Genomic DNA, 16555 nt, shown 5'->3' on the forward strand with positions numbered 1-16555 from the left:
TCTCAGTGGGCTGCTCTGATAGTCTCAGTGGGCTGCTCTGATAGTCTCAGTGGGCTGATCTGATAGTCTCAGTGGGCTGCTCTGATAGTCTCAGTGGGCTGCTCTGATATTCTCAGTGGGCTGCTCTGATAGTCTCAGTGGGCTGATCTGATAGTCTCAGTGGGCTGCTCTGATAGTCTCAGTGGGCTGCTCTGATAGTCTCAGTGGGCTGCTCTGATAGGCTCAGTCTCAGTGGGCTAGTCTGATAGTCTCAGTCTCAGTGGGCTGCTCTGATAATCTTAGTCTCAGTGGGCTGCTCTGATAGTCTTAGTCTCAGTGGGCTGGTCTGATAGTCTCAGTCTCTGTGGGCTGCTCTGATAGTCTCAGTGGGCTGGTCGGGAGGTTAATAGTGTGTTTGAAATCCTCCAGGGAATGACACATTATCTACACACATGCGAACGTGCATGCACCTGGGCGCACACACACACACAGACAAACAAACATAGACAACCCTGTGGTTCCCCTCGCCAAATGGAGTATACCCAGGCTGTAGTGGGCCCTCCCTGGGGTGGCTCAGTCTCCGCGGGCCCAGGCTTCCTGCCGGCGTCTAGGCCCCAGGGCCGGGGGAACACATTAAGATAACATCATGATGGAGACCTAGTGGTAATGGTGTGGAACAGACAGACAGAGAGGAGGGAGAGAGACGGAGGGATGGAGAGAGACAGAGAGGAGGGAGAGAGACGGAGGGATGGAGAGAGACAGAGAGGAGGGAGAGAGACGGAGGGATGGAGAGAGGAGAGAGGAGTGGTAGACTGAAAGGGATGAAAATAGAAAGAGAGAAGAGAGTACAAGGAGAAGTGAGTGAGCGATAGAGAGGGAGACAGAGGAAGAGAGAGGGAGCCAGGGGCCCAGTCCCTAGTTCCTGGTCTGTGTGTGTACTTTACATTACCAAACACAGTGCGATAGAACAGATACGACTGGTCTCTGGGTGGAAACACAGCCACCAATTACTACACTGTCTGCTCCACACTGTCTGCTCCACACTGTCTGCTCCACACTGTCTGCTCCACACTGTCTGCTCTACACTGTCTGCTCTACACTGTCTGCTCTACACTGATCAACACTGTCTGCTCAACACTGTCTGCTCTACACTGATCAACACTGTCTGCTCCACACTGATCTACACTGTCTGCTCTACACTGTCTGCTCCACACTGTCTGCTCCACACTGATCAACACTATCTGCTCCCACTGTCTGCGCTACACTGTCTGCTCTACACTGTCTGCTCTACACTGTCTGCTCTACACTGTCTGCTACACACTGTCTGCTCCACACTGATAAACACTGTCTGCTCTACACTGTCTGCTCTACACTGTCTGCTCTACACTGTCTGCTCTACACTGTCTGCTCCACACTGTCTGCTCTACACTGTCTGCTCTACACTGATCAACACTGTCTGCTCAACACTGTCTGCTCCACACTGATCTACACTGTCTGCTCCACACTGATCTACACTGTCTGCTCTACACTGTCTGCTTCACACTGTCTGCTCCACACTGATCAACACTGTCTGCGCTACACTGTCTGCTCTACTCTGTCTGCTCTACACTGTCTGCTATACACTGTCTGCTACACACTGTCTGCTCCACACTGATAAACACTGTCTGCTCTACACTGTCTGCTCTACACTGTCTGCTCTACACTGTCTGCTCCACAATGTCTGCTCCACACTGTCTGCCCCCAACTGTCTGCTCTACACTGATCAACACTGTCTCCTCCACACTGTCTGATCAACACTGTCTGCTCCACACTGTCTGCTCTACACTGTCTGCTCTACACTGATCAACAAGGTCTCCTCCACACTGATTAACACTGTCTGCTCTACACTGCCTGCTCTACACTGATCAACACTGTCTGCTCCACACTGATCAACACTGTCTGCTCTACACTGATCAACACTGTCTGCTCAAACACTGATAAACACTGTCTGCTCTACACTGATCAACACTGTCTGCTCTACACTGTCTGCTCTACACTGATCAACACTGTCTGCTCCACACCGATCAACACTGTCTGCTCCACACTGATCAACACTGTCTCCTCCACACTGATCTACACTGTCTGCTCTACACTGATCTACACTGTCTGCTCTACACTGTCTGCTCCACACTGATCTACACTGTCTGCTCTACACTGTCTGCTCCACATTGATCTACACTGTCTGCTCTACACTGTCTGCTCCACACTTATCTACACTGTCTGCTCTACACTGATCTACACTGTCTGCTCCACATTGATCTACACTGTCTGCTCTACACTGATCTACACTGTCTGCTCTACACTGATCTACACTGTCTGCTCCACACTTATCAACACTGTCTGCCACACATTGATCTACACTGTCTGCTCTACACTGATCTACACTGTCTCCTCCACACTGATCTACACTGTCTGCTCTACACTGATCTACACTGTCTGCTCTACACTGTCTGCTCCACACTGATCTACACTGTCTGCGCTACACTGTCTGCTCCACATTGATCTACACTGTCTGCTCTACACTGCCTGCTCCACACTGATCTACACTGTCTGCTCTACACTGATCTACACTGTCTGCTCCACATTGATCTACACTGTCTGCTCTACACTGATCAACACTGTCTGCTCCACACTGATCTACACTGTCTGCTCTACACTGTCTGCTCTACACTGTCTGCTCTACACTGATCAACACTGTCTTCTCCACACTGTTTGCTCCACACTGTCTTCTCCACACTGATCTACACTGTCTGCTCTACACTGTCTGCTCTACACTGTCTGCTCTACACTGATCAACACTGTCTTCTCCACACTGTCTTCTCCACACTGATCTACACTGTCTGCTCCACACTGATCAACACTGTCTGCTCCACATTGATCAACACTCTCTGCTCCACACTGTCTGCTCCACACTGATCAACACTGTCTGCTCCACACTGGTCTAAACTGTCTGCTCTACACTGATCAACACTGTCTGCTCCACACTGATCAACACTGTCTGCTCCACAATGATCAACACTGTCTGCTCTACACTGTCTGCTCTACACTGTCTGCTCCACACTGTCTGCTCCACACTGTCTGCTCTACACTGATCAACACTGTCTTCTCCACATTGATCAACACTGTCTGCTCCACATTGATCAACACTGTCTGCTCCACACTGTCTGCTCTACACTGTCTGCTCTACACTGATCAACACTGTCTGCTCTACACTGATCAACACTGTCTGCTCCACAATGATCAACACTGTCTGCTCTACACTGTCTGCTCCACACTGTCTGCTCCACACTGTCTGCTCTACACTGATCAACACTGTCTGCTCCACACTGATCAACACTGTCTGCTCCACTATGATCAACACTGTCTGCTCCACAATGATCAACACTGTCTGCTCCACATTGATCAACACTGTCTGCTCCACAATGATCAACACTGTCTGCTCTACACTGATCAACACTGTCTTGTCCACACTGTCTGCTCCACACTGTCTGTTCCACACTGATCTACACTGTCTGCTCCACACTGATCAACACTGTCTGCTCCACACTGTCTGATCAACACTGTCTGCTCCACACTGATCTAAACTGTCTGCTCTACACTGATCAACACTGTCTGCTCTACACTGATCAACACTGTCTGCTCAAACACTGATCAACACTGTCTGCTCCACACGGATCAACACTGTCTGCTCTACACTGATCAACACTGTCTGCTCTACACTGATCTACACTGTCTGCTCCACACTGATCTACACAGTCTGCTCCACACTGATCTACACTGTCTGCTCTACACTGATCTACACTGTCTGCTCCACACTGATCTACACTGTCTGCTCTACACTGATCAACACTGTCTGCTCAAACACTGATCAACACTGTCTGCTCTACACTGATCTACACTGTCTGCTCCACACGGATCAACACTGTCTGCTCTACACTGATCAACACTGTCTGCTCTACACTGATCTACACTGTCTGCTCCACACTGATCTACACAGTCTGCTCCACACTGATCTACACTGTCTGCTCTACACTGATCTACACTGTCTGCTCCACACTGATCTACACAGTCTGCTCCACACTGATCTACACTGTCTGCTCCACACGGATCAACACTGTCTGCTCTACACTGATCTACACTGTCTGCTCTACACTGATCTACACTGTCTGCTCCACACTGATCTAAACTGTCTGCTCTACACTGATCAACACTGTCTGCTCTACACTGATCTACACTGTCTGCTCCACACTGATCTACACAGTCTGCTCCACACTGATCTACACAGTCTGCTCCACACTGATCTACACTGTCTGCTCCACACTGATCTACACAGTCTGCTCCACACTGATCTACACTGTCTGCTCCACACGGATCAACACTGTCTGCTCTACACTGATCAACACTGTCTGCTCCACACTGATCTAAACTGTCTGTTCTACACTGATCAACACTGTCTGCTCCACACTGATCAACACTGTCTGCTCCACAATTGTCAACACTGTCTGCTCCACATTGATCTACACTGTCTGCTCTTCACTGATCAACACTGTCTGCTCTACACTGTCTGCTCCACACTGATCTACACTGTCTGCTTCACACTGATCTACACTGTCTGCTCTACATTGATCTACACTGTCTGCTCCACACTGATCAACACTGTCTGCTCCACATTGATCTACACTGTCTGCTCTACACTGATCTACACTGTCTGCTCCACATTGATCTACACTGTCTGCTCCACACTGATCTACACTGTCTGCTCCACACTGATCTACACTGTCTGCTCCACACTGATCAACACTGTCTGCTCCACATTGATCTACACTGTCTGCTCCACATTGATCTACACTGTCTGCTCTACACTGATCTACACTATCTGCTCTACACCGATCTACATTGTCTGCTCCACACCGATCCACGCTGTCTGCGCTACACCGATCAACACTGATCCACACTGTCTGATCCACACTGTCTGATCCACACTGTCTGATCCACACTGTCTGATCCACACTGTCAAATCCACACTGATCCACACTGTCTGATCCACACTGTCTGATCCACACTGTCTGATCCACACTGTCTGATCCACACTGTCTGATCCACACTGTCTGATCCACACCGATCCACAATGTCTGATCCACAATGTCTGATCCACACCGATCCACAATGTCTGATCCACACCGATCCACAATGTCTGATCCACACTGTCTGATCCACACCGATCCACACTGTCTGATCCACACCGATCCACACTGTCTGATCCGTACTCTTCTTCTTTTCATAGCTCTTTTCTTTCTACATGAATTTCACATTGGAAAAGCTACACTTTGTTTAAATTGTCTTTCCTTCTTTTTCCCATTTTTTTTCTCTCTCTCTCACCCCCTCCCTCCCTCATTCCTTCTCAGGGACCTTAGTGAGAATGCTATCCAAGCCATTCCCAGGAGAGCTTTCAGAGGGGCCACGGACATCAGGAACCTGTGAGTGACACACACACTCTCACACACTCTCTCTCTCTCTCTGTCTCTGTCTCTGTCTCTGTCTCTGTCTCTCTCTCTCTCTCTCTCTCTCTCTCTCTCTCTCATGGAAGCCATTATATGTGTTTTGTGTCTACAGTCAACTGGATAAGAACCACATCACTTGCATCGAGGAGGGGGCCTTCCGTGCTCTGAGAACTCTGGAGGTTCTGTAAGTATTATAGAGAGAGACTGTGTCTGTGTGCAGCTTTCTTCTCCTAAGGAATGTCAACTAATATTATCTCTTTCTCTCTCTATCCCTCTCTCTCTTTCTTTCTTTTCCTTTGCCTCTGTCTTTCCCTCTCTCTCTCTCTCTCTCTCTCTCTCTCTCTCTCTCTCTCTCTCTCTCTCACACTCTCTCTCTATTGCTCTCTCTCTTTCTTTCTTTTCCTTTGCCTCTGTCTTTCCCTCTCTCTCTCTCTCTCTCTATCCCTCTCTCTCTCTTTCTTTCTTTTCCTTTACCTCTGTCTTTCCCTCTCTCTCTCTCTCTCTCTCTCTTTCTCTCTTTCCCTCTCTCTCTTTCTCTCTCCCTCTTTCTCTCCCTTTCTCTTTTTCTCTCCCTCTCTCCTCTCTCCCCCTCTCTCTCTCATTCCCTCTTTCATCCCTCTTTCCCCCCCCTCTCTCTCTCTCTCTCTCTCTCTCTCTCTCTCTCTCTCTCTCGGCAGCACATTGAACAACAACAACATAAGCAGCATTCCAGTCTCCAGCTTCAACCACATGCCCAAATTACGCACCTTGTGAGTCCCTCTCTGCTCACTACTCAGTAGGACTGTCAGGGAACTCATGACACTTTGGTGCCGATTCAATATGTATTACGATTCTCACCATTCTAGATGTATTGTGATTCTCATGATTCTAGATGTATTGTGATTCTAGATGTATTGTGATTCTAGATGTATTGTGATTCTAGATGTATTGTGATTCTCATGATTCTAGATGCATTGTGATTCTAGATGTATTGTGATTCTCATGATTCTAGATGCATTGTGATTCTAGATGTATTGTGATTCTCATGATTCTAGATGCATTGTGATTCTAGATGTATTGCGATTCTCACGATTCTAGATGAATTGTTATTCGATTCTGCAATTTGATTGTGATTTGATGTTCAAACCCAGATAACATGCACTGCCAGGGAACTCATGACACTTAGGTGGCCGACATATCAAATTGCGTGGGGAATGTGTTGTTTGGGGAATGTTTTCCCATTGGGAAGATGTCAGAGAGACATCAGAATAGAATGTTGATGTCTGACCGACGCGTAAACGATGTAGAACTGTAGAATGTAGAACTGTAGAATGTAGAACTGTAGAATGCAGAACTGTAGAATGTAGAACTGTACATCTGTAAGACGTCTTGGCAATGAGCGAACACTGTGTAAACGGCATCTTCCCAATGTACCCGGGAGACATCGAGCCCACGTTGGGCAGACTGTGCTATCTGGGAACATATCGCTCGCTATGCGTCTGCTGCAGAGAGACCAGAGAGCAGGAGAACATTTTGTTTCGATTAGTTTTGGCGCAGCTACAGCCGACTATCACTAGTTAACACTACCTGTTTTTTACAAATCCATACTTGGAGTCAAAGTATATTTACTGTATATAATGTCAAGAATAATATTGTGATATGCAACTATGTTTTTTCCCCATCACTGCTACTCAGTGACACAGTTATTGTATAAACAGATCAGGATGAAGATACCCCTACAGGTGCAGATCTAGGATCAGGTCCCCCTTGTCCATCTAATTCATTATGATCTTAAAGGGAAAACTGATTGTAGACCAGTACTCCTACTCTGAGATGCTATAAGAATACGGACTTTGGTCACCCTTTCCGAAACTTATCCATTAGGGTGAAAACACAAAACTGACCTAAGATCAGTGTGGAAGAGTCTGAGTCTGACAGGCCACACATAGCCAACCAGCTCTCACAGTCTCATGTCAGAATTAAACCTTCATCCATGTTTCCCAAACGTCACATTTCAAAGTGTTTAAGCTTAAGTTCAGGTATTAACTCTGAATATTTAAGGTAAGGGTTGTGTTCAGGCATTAATTCCAAATTCTTAAAGATGCAATATGCAGAAATCGCGCCGCCATTTCCTGGTTGCTAAAATTCTAATCGTTTGCCTAATGTATGTGATTTTAAATAAGCAAGTATATTGTATTTTCAGCTGTTTGAAGCTAAACCAAAAGTAAATGACGCAAGCATGTCATTTAGGCACGGGAAGCATAGAAGTAGTGCACATAGAACAGATCTACTGCTCCTTGGACTTGTTTCAATAACAATGTCTATGTGAATTTGGTCGGGGCACCCAAAGAGTGACATATTGCAGCTTTAAGGGCATTAACTCTGAATGTTTCAGGTTTGAGATGGGCTCAAAACTAAAATATCAAGAACAACGTTCTATCAGTGGATTTGAACATGCAACCGTTGGAATCAGAGGCAGATGCCTACTGAAATGTGTCTGAGCCAACCGCTAGTGAGAAACACACTTCAGATACACACATCTTGTATGAATGCCTCTGTACCCATAAACCAGTCAATCAGAGATGTAGCGCTGTCTCAGAAAAGGCCCAGGCTCTTGGGGGGGACCCAAACCCCCAGGCCCATTCTCAGGAGACTTGGTCCCCTTCCACCCACCACAGAAGGGTTGTGGGGGATTTGCTGGGACTTCAAGGCACCAAGCTCCTGTCAACAAACTGTCCAACGACAGACGCCCCTGGAAATCAAACTGTTAAGCCCCTGAAAATCACACACACACACACACACACACACACACACACCCACACCCACACCCACACACACACACACACAACTAGAATCCCTCCATTGTTGAAGCTGAGAGTTAGGGTTAGAGTATAGGGCTACAACAGTATGGGGGAAACTGGTTCAGACAGTGCGTGTGTGTGTGCAGATGATGGTTTGGAGTGAGAGTCTCAGTGAGAGATGGGTAAGGGATCCCCCCTCCTCTCCCTCTCTCTCTCCTAGTGGTTACCCTCTACGCCAACCTCTCTGTGTTTTTCAGAGGGTTGGGAAAGCACAATACACATTTCCTTTGACATCCTGGTACATTGGACAATAAACCTCCTTCTTCCTCTCCCTCCAGTCGTCTCCACTCTAACAGTCTGAGGTGTGACTGTCACCTGTCCTGGCTGTCTCCCTGGCTGAGACAGAGACCCACCCTGGGTCTGTACACACAGTGCAGCTCCCCTCCAACCCTCAGGGGACTCAACCTGGCTGAACTGCAGAAGAACGAGTTCACCTGCTCAGGTAAGACAGGGGTTAGAGGTTAGAGTGTAAAGTTTACCTGTAGAGGTCACCTGCTCAGGTAAGGCAGGGGTCAGAGGATAGAGTTTACCTGTAGCGGTCACCTGCTCAGGTAAGACAGGGGTCAGAGGTTAGAGGGTAGAGTTTACCTGTAGAGGTCACCTGCTCAGGTAAGACAGAGGTCAGAGGTTAGAGTGTAGAGTTTACCTGTAGAGGTCACCTGCTCAGGTAAGGCAGGGGTCAGAGGATAGAGTTTACCTTTAGAGGTCACCTGCTCAGGTAAGACAGGGGTCAGAGGTTGGAGGGTAGAGTTTACCTGTAGAGGTCACCTGCTCAGGTAAGACAGAGGTCAGAGATTTGAGTGTAGAGTTTCCCTGTAGAGGTCACCTGCTCAGGTAAGACAGAGGTTAGAGTTCACCAGCTGAGATACAGCACTAGATTTTGTGTGGAGCCTTTCTATGCCATGTCCTTCCCTTGGTATGACTTTTATTTACTGTCCAGAAATCACCTGGTATTTACATAGCAACTAATAATCATACAATAATACACAATAATCACTCTCTCTCATTCTAAACTCTCTCTTTTTCTCTTTCTTTCTCGCTCTCTCCCTTTGTCTTTCTCGCTCTCTCGCTCTCTCTCTCTCTTTGTCTTTCTCTCTCTTTCTCTCACTCTCTCTCTCCAGGTCAGAGTGACAGTGCGTTTGTCCAGCCGTGTAGCCTGGCGTCTGGCTCCTGTCCTCCCATGTGTTCCTGTAGTAACAACATCGTAGACTGTAGAGGCAAGGGCCTCACTGCCATACCTGCTCACCTGCCTGAAGCCATGACTGAGATGTGAGTCCTGCACGCGGTCAGCATGACCACACACGGTCAACAAGACCACAAAGCTTTAACTATGGTTTATAAGATACGAGGTGGCCATACCTGCTCACCCCCTTGAAGCCATGACCGAGATCTGAGACCGTCGACATGGTCAGTTCATGCTCATCACCACACCATACAGAAAAACCGCACCACATACAATAACTGCACCATATAGAATAACCACACCATACAGAATAACCACACCATACAGAATAACCTCACCACATAGAATAACCATGCCATGTAGAATAACCGTACCATGTAGAATAACTACACCATGTAGAATAAATCCACCATGTAGAATAACCACACCATATAGAATAACCTCACCATGTAGAATAACCTCACCATGTAGAATAACCACACCATGTAGAATAACCACACCACGTAGAATAACCACACCATACAGAATAACCTCACCATGTAGAATAACCACACCATGTAGAATAACCACACCATATAGAATAACCACACCACGTAGAATAACCACACCATATAGAATAACCACACCATGTAGAATAACCACACCATGTAGAATAACCACACCATGTAGAATAACCACACCATGTAGAATAACCACACCACGTAGAATAACCACACCACGTAGAATAACCACACCACGTAGAATAACCACACCACGTAGAATAACCACACCATGTAGAATAACCACACCACGTAGAATAACCACACCACGTAGAATAGCCACACCACGTAGAATAACCACACCACGTAGAATAACCACACCATGTAGAATAACCACACCATGTAGAATAACCACACCACGTAGAATAACCACACCACGTAGAATAACCACACCACGTAGAATAACCACACCATGTAGAATAACCACACCATGTAGAATAACCACACCATGTAGAATAACCACACCATGTAGAATAACCACACCATGTAGAATAACCACAACATACAGAATAACCACACCATGTAGAATAACTACACCACGTAGAATAACCACACCACGTAGAATAACTACACCACTTGGAATAACCACACCACGTAGAATAACCACACCATGTAGAATAACTACACCACCTAGAATAACCACACCACGTAGAATAACCACACCACATATGACCATTCATACTGTTCATGGGCCATATAAATACTGTATAATCATCATGATTGTCATTGCATATTGATATGGTGGCCCGCTGACCAATAAGATATGTCTGTGTGTCATTGGATATCCTGTATTAATATATGTATATGCTACAGTTTTTCCAATCAGATGAATATGTGGCCATCTGACCAGTAAGAGTTGATGTGTGTGTGTGTATCATTAATGCATCAGAGCTGCTCTAGAAAGGATATTTCTATTCCCTGACAGCAGCTTACCACACCGCCCCTCCACACCGACCATGTCCATATATGGACACTTAACCCTTGACTTTTACACAGGCTCATCTCTCAACTTAACATCTCCCTGGGTTTAACCTCTTAGACCTGAAGGACACACACACATGCACATGCAGGATCATACACACACACACACACACACACACACACACACACACACACACACACACACACACACACACACACACACACACACACACACACACTCACACACACTCACACTCAGACAGGAGGGAGAGAAAAAGAGAGAGATGGTGAGAGGAGGATGAGGAAATAGTAGAATGTGTTTGAGGTTAGGGAGAGAGAGGGACTTTCTAACACTTTCTCAGAAGAATAACAGACAGAAGGAGAGACAGACAGAAGGAGAGAGAGAGAGAGAGAGAGACAGGAGCGAGACAGACAGAAGGAGAGAGAGGCAGACAGGAGGAGAGAGAGACAGACAGAAGGAGAGAGACAGACAGGAGGAGAGAGAGACAGACAGGAGGAGAGAGAGACAGACAGAAGGAGAGAGAAACAGACAGGAGAGAGACAGACAGAAGGAGAGAGAGACTGACAGAAGGAGAGAGAGACAGACAGAAGGAGAGAGAGACAGACAGAAGGAGAGAGAGACAGACAGAAGGAGAGAGAGACAGAAGCAGAGAGAGACAGAAGCAGAGAGAGACAGACAGAAGCAAAGAGAGACAGACAGAAGAAGAGAGAGACAGAAGGAGAGACAGACAGGAGAGAGACAGACAGAGGGGTTAGTAGTGTAATGCTGCAGTCTCTGAGTGGTTTGGCAGTTTAACAGGTGAGCATTCCCCTGGTCAGCTAACGGCTCCAGTCACACAAATATGTCAAACTGTGTCTGATACCCTCAACATTTCCTGTCTCTCACACACACAAAACACACACATACTTACACACACACAGAGAGAGAAAGAGAGACTAACCTACGTTTCTCCTATATTTTACATGGGTGTAATTTGAATGAATCTCATTGCCAATGGGTCTCTCCCCCTCCCTTCTCCTCCCCTCTGTCTCCCGCCCTCTCTCTTTTTTCCTCCCCTCACTCTCTCCCTTTTCCTTCCCTCACTCTCTCCCCTTTCTTTCCCTCACTCTCTCCCTTTTCATTCCCTCACTCTCTCCATTTTCCTTCCCTCACTCTCTCTCTTTTCCTCCCCTCACTCTCTCCCTTTTCCTCCCCTCACTCTCTCCCTTTTCCTCCCCTCACTCTCTCCCTTTTCCTTCCCTCACTCTCTCCCTTTTCATTCCCTCACTCTCTCCATTTTCCTTCCCTCACTCTCTCCCCTTTCCTTCCCTCACTCTCTCCCTTTTCCTCCCCTCACTCTCTCCCTTTTCCTTCCCTCACTCTCTCCCTTTTCCTCCCCTCACTCTCTCCCTTTTCCTTCCCTCTTTCTCTCCCTCCTAGTCGTCTGGAGCAGAATGGCATCAAGTCAGTTCCTCCTGGGGCCTTCACCTCCTACAAGAAGCTGCGCAGAATGTAACTAGTCAACCCCCTTTACTTAACATATACCAACGACCTTCCTTGTGCCTCATCTGAAACTCAAGCTGCTATGTTTACAGATGATACTGCAATGTATACAACAAGACAATCGGTTCAACAGGTACAGCAAGTTCTACAAGTAGATCTGGGAAATATCAGGGATTGGGTTTGCCAGAACAAATTTGTTTTGCACACCAAGAAACCTATGGTTATGTTGGTCTGTTCCACCAGGAAAAGGCCAACACAGCATGGGATGCAATTAAGTATGGGGGAGTACAAATTGAGGAAGTGGTAGAAACCAACTGAGGGGTGCAGCTAGACAACTGCTTATCGTGGTCGTCTCAAATAGCTCATCTATGTAAAAATGTCAAATAAAACTGCATGCATGATCAGAAGGATATAATATTTACTGGGAAAGATTCTTAAGAAAACAGCCCAAGCATTAATTGGGAGTCAGGTAAACTACTGTTCTGTGGTCAAACAACCCAAGCATTAATTGGGAGTCAGGTAAACTACTGTTCTGTGGTCAAACAACCCAAGCATTAATTGGTAGTCAGGTGAACTACTGTTCTGTGGTCAAACAACCCAAGCATTAATTGGGAGTCAGGTAATCTACTGTTCTGTGGTCAAACAACCCAAGCATTAATTGGGAGTCAGGTAAACTACTGTTCTGTGGTCAAACAACTCAAGCATTAATTGGGAGTCAGGTAATCTACTGTTCTGTGGTCAAACAACCCAAGCATTAATTGGGAGTCAGGTGATCTACTGTTCTGTGGTCAAACAACCCAAGCATTAATTGGTAGTCAGGTGAACTACTGTTCTGTGGTCAAACAACCCAAGCATTAATTGGGAGTCAGGTGAACTACTGTTCTGTGGTCAAACAACCCAAGCATTAATTGGGAGTCAGGTGAACTACTGTTCTGTGGTCAAACAACCCAAGCATTAATTGGGAGTCAGGTGAACTACTGTTCTGTGGTCAAACAACCCAAGCATTAATTGGGAGTCAGGTGAACTACTGTTCTGTGGTCAAACAACCCAAGCATTAATTGGGAGTCAGGTGAACTACTGTTCTGTGGTCAAACAACCCAAGCATTAATTGGGAGTCAGGTGAACTACTGTTCTGTGGTCAAACAACCCAAGCATTAATTGGGAGTCAGGTGAACTACTGTTCTGTGGTCAAACAACCCAAGCATTAATTGGGAGTCAGGTGAACTACTGTTCTGTGGTCTGGGGAAATGCATCAGCATGTGAAGTTAGGAGGCTGCAGATTGAACAGAACAAAGCAGAAAGGATTGTTTTAAGGTGGAGATGTGGTTCTTCTGTTGGAGTCATGATCAACGCTCTTGGTTGGTCATTAAGCAACAAGATAAGTGAAGAAGAAAAAAACGTGCTTGTTTATTTCACAATGTCCACCATTTAAAACAGCCAAACTCTCTTCAGTTGATAAGAGACAGACATTCAGTCAATACGAGGAATAGATTGTCCACCATTTAAAACAGCCAAACTCTCTTCAGTTGGTAAGAGACAGACATTCAGTCAATACGAGGAATAGATTGTCCCCCATCTATGTGTTTTCCAGACAGAAAAGACAAATAGGCTAAATAACATTTTATTTAGTACAATAAAGAAATATAATACTTATATCTGTGCAAACCAGAAGCCTTTCAATATATAAAATCAAGTAATACTTTAGAACCATTTAAATATAATAATTTGGAAGGTTGTGCAGGACTATGGTTGACTATGGTCGTCTTTTTGTATGTGAAAATGTGATCCTATTATTTATTTATTTTACGTTTAAGGACTCTTAGATTAGTCCTAATGAGCACTAAAAGATATCCTAATAAAATCAAATACAACTCCTGACCTTCCACCTTTGACCTCTACACACACCCCCCTAACCCCGTCTCCTACCCTCTTACCCTACAGAGTGATTATATACAGTAAGAATCTTATCTGTTATCTGCTACTGGTTTTTGGAGCCCTTTAGTTGAACTCTCTGTGAGCCAGGGCGAGGGGGGGTTTAAGGCAGGATGAGGGGTAGGAAGTGGAGGGTTAGTGTGTGTGTGTGTGTGTGTGTGTGTGTGTGTGTGCACACGTTTGAATTTCATCATTCTGTTAAAGTACCTTAACACACACACTGGGGGAGTTTAAACACTTGATCGATGTATATATCATAGAAGAGTGTAATTGTCTTTGGGACAGCTGTTTGTAGTCAAGACTTTAGTGTTTTTTACGTGGAATGTTTTTGTTGTACTGTATGTGTTTATAGTTTTGTTCAATGTTGTGTTAGTGTCTGTAAGTTGTTTTGTCTGAAACGCTGTTCCCCCTGCTGCTATTGGACCAGGTCTCTCTTGGAAAAGAGATGTTATCTCAATGAGAAAAAACCTGTATATATAAAGTTATTTTTTTAAAGAAAAAAAAAGTGCCATCTAATCCAGGAGAGGGTTTGGACCTCTGAGGCCCAACACAGGAGCTCTTCTGTGGGCTAGAACCCAGGAGACCTCCCCTTAGTCTGGTCCTCTTGTGGTTTTTCTCTTCTGCATGGTTTATATCAGCTCCCCAAGGTTGTAGGATGCATTTACAGTGTCTGCTGCATCCCAAATGAGAAATGGCATCCTATTCTCTATATAGGGCACTACTTTGACCAGACTCCTATTTGGCCTGGTCATAAGTAGTGCACTATATAGTGAATAGTGGCCTGGTCCAAGGTAGTGCACTATATAGTGAATAGTGGCCTGGTCCAAGGTAGTGCACTATATGGTGAATAGTGGCCTGGTCTAAGGTAGTGCACTATATAGTGAATAGTGGCCTGGTCCAAGGTAGTGCACTATATAGTGAATAGTGGCCTGGTCCAAGGTAGTGCACTATATAGTGAATAGTGGCCTGGTCTAAGGTAGTGCACTATATAGTGAATAGTGGCCTGGTCCAAGGTAGTGCACTATATAGTGAATAGTGTTCCATTTAGGAAGCAGCCCACTAAAGGAGATGTCATTAAGTGGCGACGTCAGAGAGAGTGTGAGGTCAAAGGTCATGGTTCTCACTGTAACACTGTTGTTGTTCCTTCTTTCCAGAGATTTGAGTAACAATCAGATATCAGAGATTGCTCCCGATGTTTTCCAAGGCCTGAGAGCCCTCAACTCACTGTGAGTCTGTTTGCATCAGTGTGTGTCTGTGTGTAAACATCAGTGTGTGTGTCTGTGTGTCGCCATCAGTGTGCGTGTCGCCATCAGTGTGTGTCTGTGTGTCGCCATCAGTGTGTGTGTCGCCATCAGTGTGTGTGTTTGTCGCCATCAGTGTGTGTGTGTGTCGCCATCAGTGTGTGTGTCTGTGTGTGTGTTTCGCCATCAGTGTGTATGTCTGTCTTTCTCTCTTTATGTCTGTGTATCTGTCAGTCTGTGTGTCTGCCAGTCTGTGTGTACTAACGTATGTGTTGACATGTCTCTGTCTGTGTTATACACATCTGTAGCATATACATGATCATGAGGGAGTGTGTGTGTACATATCATTGTGAATAATGTATAGGGTTTATATAGAGTTAAACAGACAGTCCTTATTTTATGTGTCCTACTGAATCAGCCTCAATGGGAGGTCTGGGAGACAGTGTGTGTGTTTGTTTTCTGTGGGGGTCCAGGGGAGGAGGAGGGGTTGGTAGTTGGTAAGTGTCCCCTTAGGGGATAGCCCTGTCTGGGATGAATGGGACCGTGCTGTGCCTTTTAGTCTGGGTGTGTTCCAGTTCCCTCTTATGAGTGATATGAGCCAGATGGGGCAACAGAATCCTGAGCTCCATGTTGTCTAGTATTGTCATGGTGTTACTGGTATAGTACTCAGTCTTATTCTATATGGTCTCTACAGGGTTCTGTATGGTAATATTGTCATAGTGTTACTGGTATAGTACTGAGTCCTATTCTATATGGTCTCTACAGGGTTCTATATGGTAATAAGATCACAGATCTCCCCAGAGGACTGTTTGAGGGTCTCGGCTCTCTAGAACTGCTGTAAGTACAATTCTGTCTACTTCCTAGATCATACCCTAT

General features: G+C 45.8%; 1 protein-coding gene across 2 annotated transcripts in view; it reads left to right on the forward strand.

Annotated features, from left to right (window-relative positions):
* Positions 1-16555, forward strand: part of LOC110495057 (slit homolog 1 protein) — a 105999-nt gene that overhangs the window by 54466 nt on the left and 34978 nt on the right. The window contains exons 5-12 of one of the 2 annotated variants that reach the window (XM_036949074.1): positions 5424-5495; positions 5632-5703; positions 6197-6268; positions 8638-8801; positions 9481-9628; positions 12444-12515; positions 15593-15664; positions 16445-16516. In XM_036949074.1, the coding sequence (XP_036804969.1) occupies positions 5424-5495; positions 5632-5703; positions 6197-6268; positions 8638-8801; positions 9481-9628; positions 12444-12515; positions 15593-15664; positions 16445-16516 (744 nt within the window). The remainder of the gene's footprint in view (positions 1-5423; positions 5496-5631; positions 5704-6196; positions 6269-8637; positions 8802-9480; positions 9629-12443; positions 12516-15592; positions 15665-16444; positions 16517-16555) is intronic. The other variant, XM_036949075.1, reaches the window with a different exon arrangement.

The sequence above is a fragment of the Oncorhynchus mykiss genome, chromosome 17, assembly GCF_013265735.2.
Source record: "Oncorhynchus mykiss isolate Arlee chromosome 17, USDA_OmykA_1.1, whole genome shotgun sequence".
Taxonomy (NCBI): domain Eukaryota; kingdom Metazoa; phylum Chordata; class Actinopteri; order Salmoniformes; family Salmonidae; genus Oncorhynchus; species Oncorhynchus mykiss.